Here is a 17,091-nt window from a genome sequence, read left to right on the forward strand (position 1 = left end):
TTGCAAGGTCCTCCTGCAATGTATCACAGTCTACTTGTGATTTAACTACTCTTAATAATTTTGTATCATCTGCAAATTTGATAACCTCACTCGTCGTATTCCTTTCCAGATCATTTATATATATATTGAAAAGCACCGGTCCAAGTACAGATCCCTGAGGCACTCTTTACCCTTTTCCACTGAGAAAATTGACCATTTAATCCTACTCTGTTTCCTGTCTTTTAACCAGCTTGTTATCCACGAAAGGACATCGCCTCCTATCCCATGACTTTTTAGTTTTCGTAGAAGCCTCTCATGAGGGACTTTGTCAAACGCCTTCTGAAAATCCAAATACACTACATCTACCGGTTCACCTTTATCCACATGTTTATTAACCCCTTCAAAAAAATGAAGCAGATTTGTTAGGCAAGACTTCCCTTGGGTAAATCCATGTTGACTATGTTCCATTAAATCATGTCTTTCTATATGCTTTACAATTTTGTTCTTGAGAATAGTTTCCACTATTTTTCCCAGCACTGAAGTCAGGCTCACTGGTCTATAGCAGTGGTTCTCAACCCTGTCCTGGGGACCCCCCCAGCCAGTCGGGTTTTCAGGATATCCACAATGAATATGCATGAGAGAAAATTTGCATGTTATGGAGGCAGTGTATGCAAATTTTCTCTCATGCATATTCATTGTGGATATCCTGAAAACCCGACTGGCTGGGGGGGTCCCCAGGACAGGGTTGAGAACCACTGGTAGTTACCTGGATCGCCCCTGGAGCCTTTTTTAAATATTGGGGTTACATTAGCCACCCTCCAGTCTTCAGGTACAATGGATGATTTTAATGATAGGTTACAAATTTTAACTAATAGATCAGAAATTTCATTTTTTAGTTCCTTCAGAACCCTAGGATGCATACCATCCGGTCCAGGTGATTTGCTACTCTTTAGTTTGTCAATCTGGCCTACTGCATCTTCCAGGTTCACAGTGATTTCGTTCAGTTCGTCTGACTCTTCACCCCTGAAAACCATCTCCGGAACTGGTATCTCCCCAACATCCTCATTAGTAAACACGGAGGCAAAGAATTCATTTAGTCTTTCTGCAATGGCCTTATCTTCCCTAAGAGCCCCTTTAACCCCTCTGTCATCTAATGGTCCAACCGACTCCCTCACAGGTTTCTTGCTTTGGATATATTTTTAAAAGTTTTTATTATGAGTTTTTGCCTCTATGGCCAATTTCATTTCAAATTCCCTCTTCGCCTGTCTTATCAATGTTTTACCCTTAGCTTGAGAATGCTTATGTTTTATCCTATTTTCTTCAGATGGATCCTTCTTCCAATTTTTGAAGGATGTTTTTTTAGCTAAAATAGCCTCTTTTACCTCACCTTTTAACCATGACGGTAATCGTTTTGCCTTCCTTCCACCTTTCTTAATGCGCGGAATACATATGGACTGCGCCTCTAGGATTGTATTTTTAAACAATGCCCTGTTTACTTTCTGTAAGTCTAGGATAGGCCAAAAGGAACCCCCTCCTTTTTTTGGCATCACAAAGTAAATGGAATAACGCCCCTTGCCTCATTCTTCCAGGGAGACAGGGACTATAGCCCTTAGCATTCCCAACCTTTGGATGGTGTGCCGAACGACAATCTTCTTTACCGGGGAAGCACAAGGAGACACCATGAATAGGCTTCATAGTGGATGAGCAAATTCTAATGCGTAGCCACTTTCTGGCATGCTTAGAACCTACCAGTCTGAAGTCATCTTGGCCCACTCCTCATAAAAGAACGTCAGCCAACCTCTGACAGTTAGTACCGAGTGGGCCCGCCAGTCCTCATTGCGCAGACTTGGATCCGGCTGGTCCCTGGGCAACGCCATCATGATTGGCCCTGCAGCTCCAAAAGGACTGGTTCTTGGCCTGAGACCTCCCCGAAGTCTGCTTCTGACCTGTTCCCGGAGCTCTGTTCTGACGGAAACGCCTTTGGCTCCGAAAACAGGAACGAACTGGGAGAAAGCCTCTAGATGTTTTCGGCTTGTCTTCGGATAACTTGTGCGCCTTATTGTCCCCTAAGTGCTTGATGAGGTACTCCAAATCTTCGCCAAACTGAAACCTGCCCTTGAAAGGGAGGGCTCCCAGCTGTGCCTTGGAAGAGACATCCGCTGACCAGTTCCGCAACCATAAAAACCTCCTAGCTGAAACCGCCGACACCATGGTTCTTGACGAAGTGCGGATAAGATCATACAGGGCATCCGCCCCATAAGCTGCCGCTGCCTCCAGATGCTCTGCTTGCTCCGATTTCTCAGGCGACAGCTCCTTGGCACTCTGTAACTGCCGCACCCATCTCAAACTGGTGCGGAGCACGAAACTGCTGCACACTGCCGCCCTGATACCCAGGATGGACACTTCAAAATCCGCTTGAGATGAACTTCCAGCTTTCTATCCTGAAGATCCTTCAGGGCTGCCGCAGAAACAGAAGCATACACCACTGGCAATCTCAACAGCTCTAGTGTGTCTTCAGGCAACAGATATAACTTATCCATAGTCCTACTGACCTTTAAACCAGTCTCTGGAGAATCCTATTCCCTGACTACCAATTGTTTTACCATCTTGTGGGAAGGAAAGGTAGTGGTCAGACCTCTCAAAACAGCCATGACTGGAACCACTGTGTCCTGAGCTACCTCCTCCTGAGAGACCGCCATTCCTAGCTCTGCCAGGACATGCGGAATCATAGGGGCCAGTTCTTCTCTCTGAAACAAGCGGACCACTTTGGGGATCATCCCCTTGAAAGAACGGACCTGCCCCAGCCTCATCTGCCTGAGGGTCTTGAGACTTATTGGATGACCGACCTACCGGGGAGGCCTCTGTATCTGGCCCCTGATCGGATTCTTCAGAGGACAAAACATCTTCGGCCAAATGCTTCCCTGCTTCTCTCACAGTTTGGGTCCTAGTGGTCCCAGCGGGCTCTGAAGCCCTGGGCCTCTTCTTTGGGGGATCCCTCAGGACTGTGTGTTTGAGAGGGCCCCAACCCTTGGCCCTCCTGGGCCAAATATTCTTGGTGCATTAGCAAAAGAAAGTCTTGTGGAAATGGTGGAGGATTCCTATCATCCCCTGCCAGGGGATCAGGGTGACATTCCTCCTGACCCGCCTTGGCCCCCCAGGCCACCTTCAGGGTACAAATCGGCGGGAGATAGCACTTGCGGTAGATCCCCCTTCCTCATGCGCTCTCCTCTCTTGAACTGCAAAAATTTCCAAAATGGCCACCGTTCCCATGCTCAGTGGGAACGAGTCGGACGGCTCCTCAACGGCAGCCTGCGAACTCCCAGGTCCACACTGCTGTGACTCTGCTGCTGTTCCCCGTGATGGATCCTCCCCCCCGCCCCCCAGGGAGGCATCGGGAGCACTTTCCAGTCTCTGATAGTCGCAAGCCACGCTCTCCACATAGAGCCCAGTGGTTCGAGCAAGGCATGCCTCAGCGCAGCAGAGCAAACGATCACGTTGACAAGTCACCCTCGGGACCAACCAACCCCTATTCCTGGCTGCCTCCATTAAGCTGCTGCCGAAATCGCCCGGGAAACTGGGTCCTGCTTGATCTGAGGCAGCCGGAAAGCAGGAACCCCTGCTTCTTGCACACGGTCCTCTTTCTTTTTTTTTTTTTTTAAATAGAACTTTAACAGAGCAAAAGTACTTCCCTGGAATCAGAAGACTGGCAGAGGCTGCAGTGACAATCCTGGAGGGGAGGGAGCCAGACCACTGTCACCCCCTGAGCAAATTTGGGGTCCCCAATCCCTGCTTGTCCTGACCTTCTACCAGGATGGATGGTCCCACCAGGACCTGCCAACCTCCTGGGTGGTCTCTTACACACAGAATTCTTGCTCTAATCTGAATTTTCGGCTCTAAATTTTGTTATTATTATTTTTTTTTTAACGACTAATTAGGGTACTGAACAGCAGGTTTTCTACCACCTCCATCTGCTGGATGTTGCGTCCGTCGGTCTCAGACTGCTTCAACCTCTGTGCCTCACCTTTCTCTCTGCTCTCCCCGCTAGCCTTGGGAAGATGGCTACCACCACGTCTGCATGCCGCTCTCTCCGGCACTTTGGCAAGGCAATCCGCCATGTTTCTCCTAAGGGCTTCCCAGGGTGCATGCGTGCACGCCACACACATCTTTATCCACATCATGGCAGGAACCTCGGGGGCGGCCCCCTCGAATGTCGTCACACCATCCGGGTATTTAGCCTGCCCTTCATTTGCTAACAATTCGAGTTATCAAGGATTGGACTCGTCCGGTCTAAACTACTCTGCCGCTTCCCTGCTGCCGCTGGAAGTTCTCTCTGCTCTTCGGGGTAATTCTCTAACCTGAGTACCCGCTCCTCGGGGGCCCTTTGCTTTCTTTCAGGTGCCTATCAGGGATCAGGTACTCACTCCTTGAGGGCCTGCTCTCCCTGCCTTGGTGCCTGTATTCAACTACTTCTGCCTGCTGGGATCTCCATCTGTACGGCTACCAACTTAGTGAGTAATCTAACATTATCAGTCTGTCTCATCTACAGATCAGCACTGGGAACCTGCATCCTGCACTCCCTATACTATCACTGCGAGACGGGTCTCCTCTGCCGAGGGCCCCTGGACTACTACCTCTGGATCACCTCACTACTGCCACCTCTGGTGGTATCATTCTGCTGTATAATAAAAGACAAATCTCTGTGTTTGCGTGTCTAGAGTCTAGCCTAGTATTGTGGATCCTCACGGGGCTCTTCCCCATGGGAGTGGTCATCACCACAGTACCCAAGAATCCACTCCAACACCTCAAAACCATAACAGATTGCTAACTCCATGGATTCGGCTCAGCTCACCACATTGCAGGCCATTCGAATCTCCAAACAAATCTCTGTATTTGCATGTCTAGGGTCTAGCCTAGTACTGTGGATCCTCACGGGGCTCCTCCCTGTGGGAGTGGTCATCACCACAGTACCCAAGAATCCACTCCAGCACCTCAAAACCATAACAATGGAGACAGAGAAATACTAAGAAGATGCAGGTGGCACATCAGGTTAAGAGGCGGTGCCTGCAAAACTTTCTCTGTCTCCATCTGCTGGAAGGGAGGCAAAACCCAGGACTCCGGACTGATCTGGGTACTTACAGGGAATAAGGATTAACTCTGAAGGTAGTTTTTTTGGTAGCAATTTGCTCAGCTAGGAGGATATCTGAAGTTCAAGCCCTCTCTTGCAGGGAACCTTTTTTAAGAATTTCTGATTCCAGAGTCTCGCTCAGAACAGTTCCTACCGAAGGTCGTCTCAGCTTTCCACATAAATCAGTCAGTGGAGCTTCCAGCTTTTCCAAATTTGGATATGGATTCGCCTCACACAAGGGAATTGAAGTGTGTGGATGTCAGGAGAGTCTTGTTGCGCTATCTAGAGATCACTAATGGTTTTCGACTCTCGGATCATCTTTTTGTGCTATGGAGTGGCACTAAAAAGGGTCATAAAGGGTCAAAAGCAAAAATAGCACGTTGGTTGAAAGAGGCCATTGCTTCCACTTATATTTGTCGCGGACAGCCTGTCCCAAATGGTTTGAAAGTCCATTCGGTCTGGTCGCAGGCCGCTTCCTGAGAAGAGTGCCAATTGGTCTCGCCACAAGAAAGTTGCAGGGTAGCAACCTGGAAATCTTTACATACCTTTGCCAGGCACTACCGTTTTGTCGTTCAGGCTCCGGACGACAACAATTTTGGAGGGAGTGTCCTCCGAGCGGGACTCTCACAGTCCCATCCCAGATAGGGAAGCTTTGGTTCATCCCATAAGTTTGGACTGATCTGGGTATGTACAGGGAAAGGAAAATTGGTTCTTACCTGCTAATTTTCCTTCCTGTAGTACCACAGATCAGTCCAGAAGGCCGCCCATTGGGGGTGACCAGTATTTTACTTGAGAGTCCGCTTCATCTATCTTAACAGTTTTTTATTTCTGATACACTAAGGAGTGAAGAAGGGTACAGGTTCTCCTTATCCTGCTCATATAATCCAAATGTAAATAGTTTGAATTGTCATTTCTCTCGTCCCTTGCTGACATAGCAGTTGATTCATTAATAAACGTTAAGTATTTCTGCTTGGGTAGTAATATTTAGTACTGAAGAGATGCAGGTGGTACACCAGATTAAGAAGGGGTGCTTTTGAAATTTTTTCTGTCTCAATCTGCTGGAGGGGAGGCAAAACCCAGAAGTCTGGACTGATCTGTGGTACTACAGGAACAAAAATTAGCAGGTAAGAACCAATTTTCCTTTACTCTTCCCTAAGTGCAACACTTTGCACTTGTCCACATTAAATCTCATTTGCCATTTGCATGCCCTTTCTCCCAGTTTTGCAATGTCCTCTTGCAATTTTCCACAATCCTCTTGTGTATTAATAAGCCTTGAAGTTAAGCAGCATCTAATGCCACTCTATAAGTATTACATTAACAAAAACAGCATTTCAAATTTAAATATAGAGCCTTCATATGGCACGGGTTCACATGTACACAACGAGTACAATCCATTTATAGAGCAAAATATAAAATCTCATGATCAATGATAAATCAGAGACATGGGAACACCATGATCTGCAACAGTACTGAGTTAGTTCCTTTGTAAATGTGCGCTCGACCATAGACTCTGTGGAGACCTCGTTAGAGAGATGTACATTTTGAAACTTTTGGGATTGTGCATTTTGACTATTAGGCTCCTAAAAGCTCCCCCTGATAAAGAGATAAGAATATTTGGAAATGCAGTACTGCCTCACTGTCTCCAATTTATCATTGATCATGAGATTTTAAAGTGCGCCCAATTAGAGAAAAAGTAAGATATGGGACAATGATTATATTTTGCTCTACAATTGTACTCTATATGTGAATCAGTGCCATTGACATGCAAGTCTTATATTTAAATTTGAAATGCCATCTGTGTTAATGTTATATGTTGCTTAACTTCAAGGCTGATTGCAATTACTAAATTTTGAAGGATTATGCAAAGTCTAACATGAATGCTAGTTGGATGAATATTGATCATACTTTTTTACATTCACTAAAATGGCTCTTTCTTGTTAATTGTTTTAATAGATTACATCCAGCCCATCTGTTTACCTGAAAAATATCAGGAGTTTTTACCAGGAATTAATTGCTCTATTGCTGGCTGGGGGAGAACCGAAAACCAAGGTAAGGTATTCCGGTTCATACCCCATATCAGTCCAGACCAAGTGGGTTTTGCATTTCTACCACCAGATGGAGACAGAGAATAAAAACTTTTCAGGCACTGCTACTTAACCGAAAGAGCCACCTGCAGTCCTTCAGTATTTCTCTGTCTCCAGCAGATGGTAGGAGATGGTAGAGATGCAAATCTGTAGTCTGAACTTAGTTAAAAAAAAAAAAAGAAATAGATCGTTAGGAAATGAGAAGAAGAAAGAAGTGAAGGCTGGTGCTCCCAGAGGTGTCAGGTTCCTTCATGGGCCATCCCTCTTATTGAGCAGGGCGAATGTGTGTGTGTGTGTGTGTGGGGGGGGGGGGGGTTGGTAATCCCCAGCCAGGCTCAACCCTTGATTTCCAGGGGGAGAGGAAGCCAGGGGTCCTAGTTCCCTCGCTCTCCCTGAGGCCTTCTCACCTGCCCTGTCGACTGGACCAGACAGGAGCACCCAGAAGCAGGAAAGTATATCTTCCCTTTGTTTTTCTATCTGGGTTGCTCGGTAGCTGTTCCTTTAAAAAAAAAAAGAAAGGTGTAGTGCAGGCCTTCTTATGGAGGTGTGAGTAGCATCTAGGGCGAGAAGGGAAGCACGTGCGGCTCAACTTCAGTACCCGAGGCCAGGATAGTGCCGGCAGCGAAGTCGGAGTTTTTCCTCCCGCTTGGGGCTATTTTTGGCCGTGGGCCGTGACATGCTTCATGGCGCCTCCTGCAGAGCATGGGAAAGTTTGTCAGGCCTGTGTTTATTTACTTATTTATCGAGTTTTATATACCATCATTCGGTTTCGCCATCATAACAGTTTACAAGTTTTGATCGAAGTAGAACATCTTAGAGAAGTAATACAAGCATTATAATACAAATAAGATGAAAGTTATAATTGGAATTAATCGAAGCATTATAATAACGAAGAAATACAAGTTATAATTAGAAGCATGCAATTGCAATAAAATATGATAAGGGTGGAAATAAAAGTTGTCATGGCTGAGAGAGATAAAAATAGTGAGGTCCAGTATTGGATGATAATCATGCATCCTCCTCACAATATATACCTCTTTTGTGAGGAGGATGCATGATTATCATTGGGTGTTTTGATAGGCTTTGGTGAACAGCCAGGTTTTCAATTCTTTCTTGAAGGTTTTCAAGTTGGGTTGTAGTCTTAATTCGATTGGAAGTGTGTTCCACAGTTTGGGGCTAGCGAGAGAGATGGCTCTTTCCCGAACTGAGATAAGTTGTGCGGTTCAAACAGATGGAATTGTCAGAAGGCCTTTGTTGGTTGAGCGGAGGTTTCGCTGTGGTGCATGGAGTCTGATAGCTGTGCCTAGCCATTCAGTTTGTTCCTCATGTATTAATTTGTGTAGAATGGTCAGAATTGTGTATTCTATTGAGAATTTTATTGGGAACCAATGTAGAGATATAAGAATTGGAGTTATATGTTCATATTTTTTTGTGCCTGTTAGGATTCTGGCAGCTGTATTTTGTAAAATTTGGAGTGGACGAATATTGGAAAGCAGTAGTCCAAATAAGGAGTTGCAATAGTCCAAGATGGAGAATATGAGTAATTGTAGTACTGATCTGAAGTCATTTGGGGTTAAAAATGAATTTAAACGTCTCAATGTTAGTAATTTGTGATATCTCTCCCTTATTTTGGTTGTGATATGATTCTTGAAGGATAATTCACTGTCAATGATGACTCCTAAGTTGCATGCATGTGTGACCGAGGAAATTGATGCCATTTGATTCTCAAGATTGAGAGGTGGTGGAGGTGATTGACTAGTTTTTCTTTCCAGGATTATTATTTCTGTCTTTTCGATGTTAATTCTGAGTTTCATGTGCGTTAACAGTTGTTTGATTAGAGAGAGATACATGGCTGTTTTTTTATAGATTTCATCCAATGTATTTTGAATTGGGATTAGTATTTGGATGTCGTCAGTATAGAGGAAGTGAGTCAGGCCAAGTCCAGCTAGAAAGTGACATATCAGAAGTAGGTAAATGTTAAAGAGCATTGCAGATAGAGTGGAGCCTTAGGGGACTCCAGTGTTTAGATTTATTTTTTTAGAGAGAGTATTATTAGTTATTTGTTATAGAAGGGAACGCTAGGAGAGCAATCCCAACTTGAGGGGATTGTGTGCCCTTTAGCCTCGGCATGACCCCAGACGAATCAAAGACAGCACCGAGGGTTGGCAAGGCATGTCTCAGCATGGGTGAAGACAAAGTCTGACCCTCTGCTGGACCTGCATGCTTCTAGAAGACCAATAACACAATGTTGGTTAGTGAACAGTCCTCCGACCGTTCCCAGCCCTTTCGGACCTGCCGCTAGGTATCGGCAAGAAGCAGCAGGCCGGACAGAGGATGAGGGCTGACGAAGGCCTTGTGACACAGAAGACTCGAGACAAGACGAGAAGACTTTGGATGTGGACCAGGAACTTGGAAGAGTCTTGGACGAGACGAGAAGCTGGGAAGGTTCGGACATTGGCACTGACTCTCAGGGCACCCTACACAGCCCACCATCATGGGCGGATCCAATGGGCTGGACGCGGACCACCCTGTCCCACTGCGTGCCCTACACAACCTGAAGAGGGTGGTCATGGACCACGCGGAGACCGGGACAAGCACAGGAATGGAATCCAGCTGAGACGAAACTCCAATGACGAGGCTAGGTGTCATCTGGAGAACCACAGGAGCTGAAGGGTCAAGAGGACTCGGAAGCACAAGAAGGGAATCCAGCTGGGACGAGACTCCAATGACGAGGCAAGGTGTCATCTGGAGAACCACAGGAGCTGGAGGGTTCGGAGGAATGAGCAAAGGAGGGTGGTACCTCGGAAACATCAGGAAGAGGAATATCAGGAAGCCTGGAACATCAGGAGGTGAAATATCAGGAACCCTGGACTAGGAACCTCAGGACATAAAGACATGGAACATCAGGAAGCCACGGACACAGGAAGCAGACGAGACATGGAGCTCCAACGAAGAACGAAGACCTGCTTGAGCACTGGAAGACGAGACATCCAGGAGCAAGTAACTCCAATGCAAGGCAAGGCAGGATTGTTGGAGAAGCCCTTTTATAGGGCTGAGACAGGAAACAGTCATCAGGTGGGGCCCAGGGCACATCTGGCCATGGGCCCTTTAAATCCTGTGAAGAGACGCGGCCAGCGCCTTAGGAACAGGAAGTAGGAAGTTGTGCAGGACCATGGCCAGCAGCCATGCTGCTGCTAATGCCGAAGAGCAGGGCGGGGCCAAGGAACAGGCCCAGCATTGTCGGCAGCTCTCAATCCACAGAGGGCAGACTGAGGAGCGGCTCCAGCCGCAAGGAAGACCGGGGACTATGGCCTCCAGGCAGAGAGAAGGTAAGAGGCTGCCCAAGAGGGCAGAATCACAACATTATTACCTGGTAACTTCTGTTTGATAGGTAAGATGCAAACCATAGCAGAGTTTTCTCAGTTAATCCTATTTCCATCAGGCGGTCAAGAAGGATTGTGTGGTTTACCGTGTCAAACGCTGCTGATAGATCTAGGAAGATTAGTAGGTAGCTTTGTCCATTGTCGAAACCTCTGAGGACAGCGTCGTTTAGTGAGAGGAGTAGTGTTTCAGTGCTTAGGTGTTTCCTGAAACCAAACTGGGCAGGATATAAGATGTTGTTCTTTTCTAGATGATCGGTGAGTTATGAGTGGGTGACCTTTTCAATGATCTTGGCAATGAGTGGTAAGTTAGATATAGGGCGATAGTTTAGTGGGTTGTCTGGATCAAGATTGTTCTTTTTTATGATGGGCTTAATTACTACTGATTTTAAGCAATCAGGGTACTTTCCTTCTGCAAGAGATAAGTTAACAATCTCGGTTACAGTCTTGGTTAAGGTGGTTTCTATGGCTTTGATCATTAGTGTAGGAATGGTGTCAAGGGGGTGATTGGCTGGATTCATTTTTTTGATGATTGTGGCGATTGCGCCTCAATGGAGCCTTGCTATGCGCCAAAAGTGCCTCCGGGGGTGAAGGGGCCTCAGCAGAGGGCTCAGCAGGTGGACACTGCATGCAGTCTGCAGGCCCCATCCAGGAGGCCCCAGGGGGGGGGGGGGTTGAAGAAGACGGCAGCCATTTTGCCTCCACGTGGCAGGAGGCCTGTAATGGATACGGAGTTCAGAGTCTCCTCTCCCCCACTTTCTACAGTACAACATGGGTCTGAAGAAGACAGAGAAGAGGCAGGGAGCCAGAAGAGGACCTGGCAGATAAGGAAGACAGTGAGTCTGACGGATTTTCCACAGATTTTGTGTTATTGCTACATGAGGCCTATCTCACTAAGAAAGAAGCAGAGGGTAAGCGGTCAGCCACCCAGAAGTCCCAGAGCTCGGCTAAGAAGCCTCGAGCTGAGGCACCCCCCTGGTCGGGGAGCAATCTTTGCCTACTGGGTCTGGGATGCTCAGGAGTGGAAGAGAACACTTCAGAAGTTTTGGAGGGAGATAGTCCTCAGGAGGATTCATGAAATGACCCAGGTACTGATCCGGGTGCTGATCCTGCTACTGCCCCGGTCTGCAGTGACCTTGATGTGGAGGATGTTCCTCTCGCCGAAGGGGTCGACCCTAAGGTGGTGAGATTGTTCTGTAAGGAGGAGTTGAGACCTCTCATCCCCCAGGTGCTGAAAGAACTGGGGAACAAGGTCATGCAGAAGGATTCAGACAAAGAGGGTGTGAATCCTGTATTGGACGGGCTGCGTTAAGAAGATTAAGAAGCTGATTGACCGGAAATGGGATTTTCCTGAGGCAGGTCTGTAGGTGGCCAGGGCTATTACCAGGTTGTATCCTTTGCCGAAGGACACTTTGGAGGTTTGGAAGCTTCCGAAGGTGTATACAGCAGTGTCTGCTGTAACCAAGAAGACGACCATTCCCATGGCAAGGTCGGCAGTTCTAAAAAATGTCCAGGACCGGAAGCTAAAGATCTTGCTAAAGAGGCTGTTTGAGGTATCGGCTCTGAGCCTTAAGCTGCGGTCTGTGCTAGCCTAATGCAGAGAGCTTGTTTGTGCTGGGTACAGAAGGCACAAGAGAAGATAGTGGGGACTACTGCTGATTCCAGCTAGGAGGCTCAGTTGGAAGTGGGGGTGGCCTGTGAGGCGGATGCCCTATATGTTATGGTTCAGACATCAGCCAGGAATATGGTGTCCACAGCATCCGCTTGAAGACTACTATGGTTACGTAATTGGTCAGTGGATATGTGGTCAAAAGCGCAGCTTTGTAATCTCCCCTTCAAAGGAAAGTTGTTGTTTAGGGAGGATCTGGAGATTCTGATGAAGCATTTGGCAGAATCTAAAGGGAATAAGTTTCCTGAAGAAGAAAGTGAGCTAGAAGACTTTTCTGCTACATGCTCATTTTCAGGAAATAAGATTTCACTCCAACAGAAGTTCTTCCAGATCCATGCAGAAGCAGAGTTCAGGAAGGCAGCAGCCCTTTCCAGGGACATGTAGACCGGCTGGAGATAGCTCCAGACAGGGTTCCGGAGGTACTAAGCCCGTCCAATGAAGGCAGGCTGGTCCTCTCCTCCCTGGAAGCTGTCGGAGGAAGGTTTCCTGGTTTTATGAGGAGTGGACCAGAATTACATCCGGTCAGTGGGTTTTGGAAGTGTAATAAGGGACGGCCATGCCTTAGAATTTTCACACTCCATCAAGGAAACCTATATGGTGTCCTGTTGTGCTTTGCCTGTCAAGTAGGTGGCAGTGCGGAACACGTTGCTAAGGCTGCAGCGCTTGGAAGCCATCATCCCAGTTTCTCGCGGAGAACAAGATCAAGGAAGATATTCAGTTTACATCATAGTTCCAAAAAAGAAGGGTTCCTTTCGGCCCATTCTAGATCTGCAAAAGGTCAATGCGTCCTTGTGGGTGCCACACTTTCGTATAGAGACATGGACAGTGATTGCAGTGGTGAGCAAGGGGAGTTTCTCTAGTCCTTGTATCTAACGGAGGAATATCTGCACATTCCCATTCGTGCAGACCATCAGAAGCTTCTGCGTTTCACGGTGCTAGAACATTTTCAGTTTTGAGTGCTTCCCTTTGGGCTTGTGACCACACCAAGAACGTTCACAATGGTGATGGTTGTGGTGGTGGCGGCGGCACTCAGAGGGGAAGGCATACTAGTGCATCTGTACCTAGATGATTGGCTCATTCAGGCGAAGTCAGAGATGGAGTGTCACTGTTCCATTTGACGAGTTACAGAGTGCCTAAGGTCCCTGGGCTGGGTAATAAACCTGGCGAAGAACTACCTGGAGCTGTCTCAGTCATTAGAATATCTGGGGGCACAATTTGACACCCAGTTAGGCAAGATGTTTCTTACCCCAGAGAGGGTGGTCAAGATTCAGTTGCAAGTGGTTCGGCTGCTGGATCTGTTGGTTCCCAAAGTCTTGGATTATTTACAAGTGCTAGATTCCATGGCATCCACTCTAGAATTGGTGTCATGGGCCTTTGCTCACATGTGACCTCTTCAGAAGGTTTTCCTGTCCTGTCGGAGTCCGTTGTTGGACGAGTTTCAGCTACCATTGCTGCTCCAGGGGGAATCCAGATCCAGTCTCTTGTGGTGGCTGTCGCGTCACAGTTTGGAGAAAGGCATGGATCTAGAGGTTCTGGACTGGGTGGTTGTGACCACGGATGCCAGCCTCAATGGTTGGGGAGCGGTATTTCAGGGATCGATGGTCCAAGGACAGTGGTCACCAGTGGAGGCATCCTGGTCCATCCACTGCCTGGAAATGAGAACGGTTCGCAGGGTGTTGCTTTCATCCTCAGATTCAGGGGCATGCGGTATGTGTGTTCTCAGATGAAGCGATGACAGTCAATCATCATGGCAGAACGAAGAGTCATTTAATGGCTCAGGAGATTCAGGAACTCTGCCTGGGTGGAGCAAAATCTAGCAGTACTAGCAGCTTTGCACATGGCAGGTGTGGACAATGTGCAGGCAGATTATCTCAGCAGGCAGCAGTTGGACCCGGGTGAATGGGAGCTCTCAACGGAGACCTTTGTCCTCATTTAGCGCAGATGGGGCGAACCCCAGTTTGATCTAATGGCAATTCAGAAGAATGCCAAGGTGATCAGGTTTTTCAATCACTGGAGGTAATTTGGCTCCGATGGTATCGATGCTTTGGTTCAGCCATGGCCAGTGAAACTTCTGCTGTATGTGTTTCCTCTGTGGCTGCTTATAGGTCGGGTGCTATGTTGCATCGAACAACATCCAGGAAGAAGGATCCTGGTGGCACCAGAATGACTGCACCGTCCATGGTTTGTGGATCTGGTTCAGCTAGCTGTAGACTGTCCATTCTGGTTAAGCCCCCTGAGGGAGTTGCTTCGCCAAGGGCCCATCTTTTTGGAGCAAGAGGATTGCTTCTGTCTAGAGGCCTTGCTTTTGAGAGGTGGCGCTTCCACTTGAAGGGATATTCAGAGCCAATTATTACTACTCTACTTCAGGCTCGAAGGTCTTCTACTTCTTTGGCATATATCCAAGTCTGGAGAGTGTTTGAGTCCATGTTTCTTTGCAGGTGAGCATTGCCGAGGTCTTGGCCTTTTTGCAAGATGGGTTGTCAAAGGGTTTAGCCTATAATTCTCTCCAAGTAGCAGCTGAGGGAGGATCAAGGATGGTCATTAGCATCTCATCCGGACATAGTACATTTTCTTAAAGATCAAAGCATTTGTGTCCTCCAGTTTGTAAAATGTTCCCAATTTGGAATCTTAATCTGGTTCTTCGGGTATTGTGTGCGGCTCCTTTTGAATCATTAAGATGGGCATCTTTGAAGGACCTTACCCTGAAAACTGTGTTCCTGGTGGCAATTTGTTTGGCTAGGTGAATTTTGAACTACAAGCCTTATCGAGTAGAGTTCCTTTTTTGTGATTTTTGGACGATGGAGTCTCGTTGCATGTGGTGCCTTCCTTTTTACCCAAAGTTGTGTCGGCCTTTCATCTTAGCCAGACAGTGGAATTACCAGGCTTTCCGCACCTGACATCTGATTCACCCTATGCGAGGGAGCTTCACCTTTTGGATGTGCATCAGGTCCTATTGCAGTATTTCAAGGGGACAATTGACTTTTGGAGATTTATTTATTTATTTTTAGATTTTTATATACCGGTGTTCCTATATGAAATAAAGATCACATCAGTTTACATTGAAACAGAACATGAAAATTGCCAAAAGGCATTACATAGAACAAGGTTATGAAACTTGGAACAGAGTACATAAGTTCAAAATTTAACAATAACGTTGTAACATTGATGACCAAAAGATAAAGGAAAGAAAAAGACTTAAACAATTAAGTTGACAGGTCTTATTGAGCATAAAAATTATAACGTATAAGTGAGAAAGTCTCAAGTGTCCTGCAGCAAGAGATTAGATACTGAAGTAGGTAGTGGTATGGAAAATGGGGGTTTGTGAAGAAGATATGCTCTTGCTGGTTGGAGGGGAAAAAATGATGATCATGGTCCTGGAAAAGCTTGGCTAAAGAGCCAGGTTTTAAGTTTTTTTTTGAATGAAGAGTGGCAGAGCTCAAGCCGAGATCAGACTCTTTGTTTTCATCAATTGTCCAAAGAAGGGTTGCAAAGCAGCTAATAGCACGATTGCAAGATGGCTGAAGGAAGCAATTATTTTCGGTCTAAATCTGTAAGGGTCGGTTGGTCCCAGAAGGGCTGCAGGCTTATTCTATTAGGGCACAGGCAGCCTCCTAGGCAGAGTGTCATTTGGTTTCTCCACAGGAGATTTGTCGACCAGTAACTTGGTCTTCTTTGCACAATTTTACTAAACATTACTGTTGCATTACTGTTAGAGCTCTGGAGGAGGCCGTTTGGTGAAACTGTGCTGTGTGTGGGTCTTTCCGCTTGGGTACATTCTACTTGTCTGGACTGATCTGGGGTATGAACAGGAAAGGAAAATTGGTTCTTACCTGCTAATTTTCGTTCCTGGAATACTCCAGATCAGTCCAGACCCGTGTCCCCTTATTGTTATGAAAGACCTTTCCTGCTTCTGGATGCTGCTGGTGATGCAGAATTTGAATGAGTGAATCAGAATTTGAACAATATTGTACATAGTTCAAGATATTTTGAGATTGGAAGTATTTTCATTGCCCTGAGTTGAGGGTTCAGTTTTGTTGGGAATTCCAACTTATTCTTCAGCTTGCTCTCAAGGGAGAAATCCTTGAAGTTTGAGGAAGTAGTCATCTTTGCTTGGGTACAGGTCAATACTGAGGCGCTGCAGGTAGCACTCTCAGTTAAGTAGCAATACCTGAAAAGGTTTTATTCTCTGCCTCCATCTGCTGGTAGGGATGCAAAACCCACTTGTCTGGACTGATCTGTGGTATTTCAAGAACAAAAATTAGCAGGTAAGAACCAATTTTCCTTTCTTCCCTCCTAGAGACACACACTATCCACAGCATGCATAAGATTTAAATCTTGCAGCATTAAAATGGTAGTGGGGTTTTTGTTGAAGATGTCACATGCTGAGATGGGTTTGGAAGAGAGTGTATCAGCTTCCGAGATTCTGCTGTGGACCCTGAGTGGAAAGGTTTGAGCACCATTAGGTGCATTTGCAGGGCATAAAAGACCCAGGGAGCACTACAAACTCTTATAATATACTCTGGGCTTCTTTCGCAAATTAGTGTTGCCACTGGAAAAAAATATGGGTGTGCATTCTTCTAAAACAGGATTGCAAAGGTCATGCAGACCAGTTCTGAGGGGCACAGTGGTTTGGCTTCATGTGTCTGAAATTAAGATGTAAATGGCGCTCCAGCTGAATGACCGCATTCAATTCAAATTAATTCATCAGCAGCAGGGTTAAAGGAACAAGTTACTGCACCCTTTCTGTAATAGAAGTGTTCTTAAGGTCTAAGCAATTGGTAAGACTTGATGAGGTTGAAGTTATATTTAAGTGGACTTCATTAGCTGCATTGAAAACAGTGTAAGTTAATCTCA

The 17,091-nt window shown here is 46.4% G+C and overlaps 1 protein-coding gene across 1 annotated transcript in view; it reads left to right on the forward strand.

The window, feature by feature from the left end:
* Window positions 1-17,091, forward strand: part of TMPRSS15 (transmembrane serine protease 15) — a 335,674-nt gene that overhangs the window by 288,991 nt on the left and 29,592 nt on the right. The window contains exon 25 of the mRNA XM_029579188.1: window positions 7,058-7,153. Within this exon, the coding sequence (XP_029435048.1) occupies window positions 7,058-7,153 (96 nt within the window). The remainder of the gene's footprint in view (window positions 1-7,057; window positions 7,154-17,091) is intronic.

The sequence above is a fragment of the Rhinatrema bivittatum genome, chromosome 15, assembly GCF_901001135.1.
Source record: "Rhinatrema bivittatum chromosome 15, aRhiBiv1.1, whole genome shotgun sequence".
NCBI classification, from domain to species: domain Eukaryota; kingdom Metazoa; phylum Chordata; class Amphibia; order Gymnophiona; family Rhinatrematidae; genus Rhinatrema; species Rhinatrema bivittatum.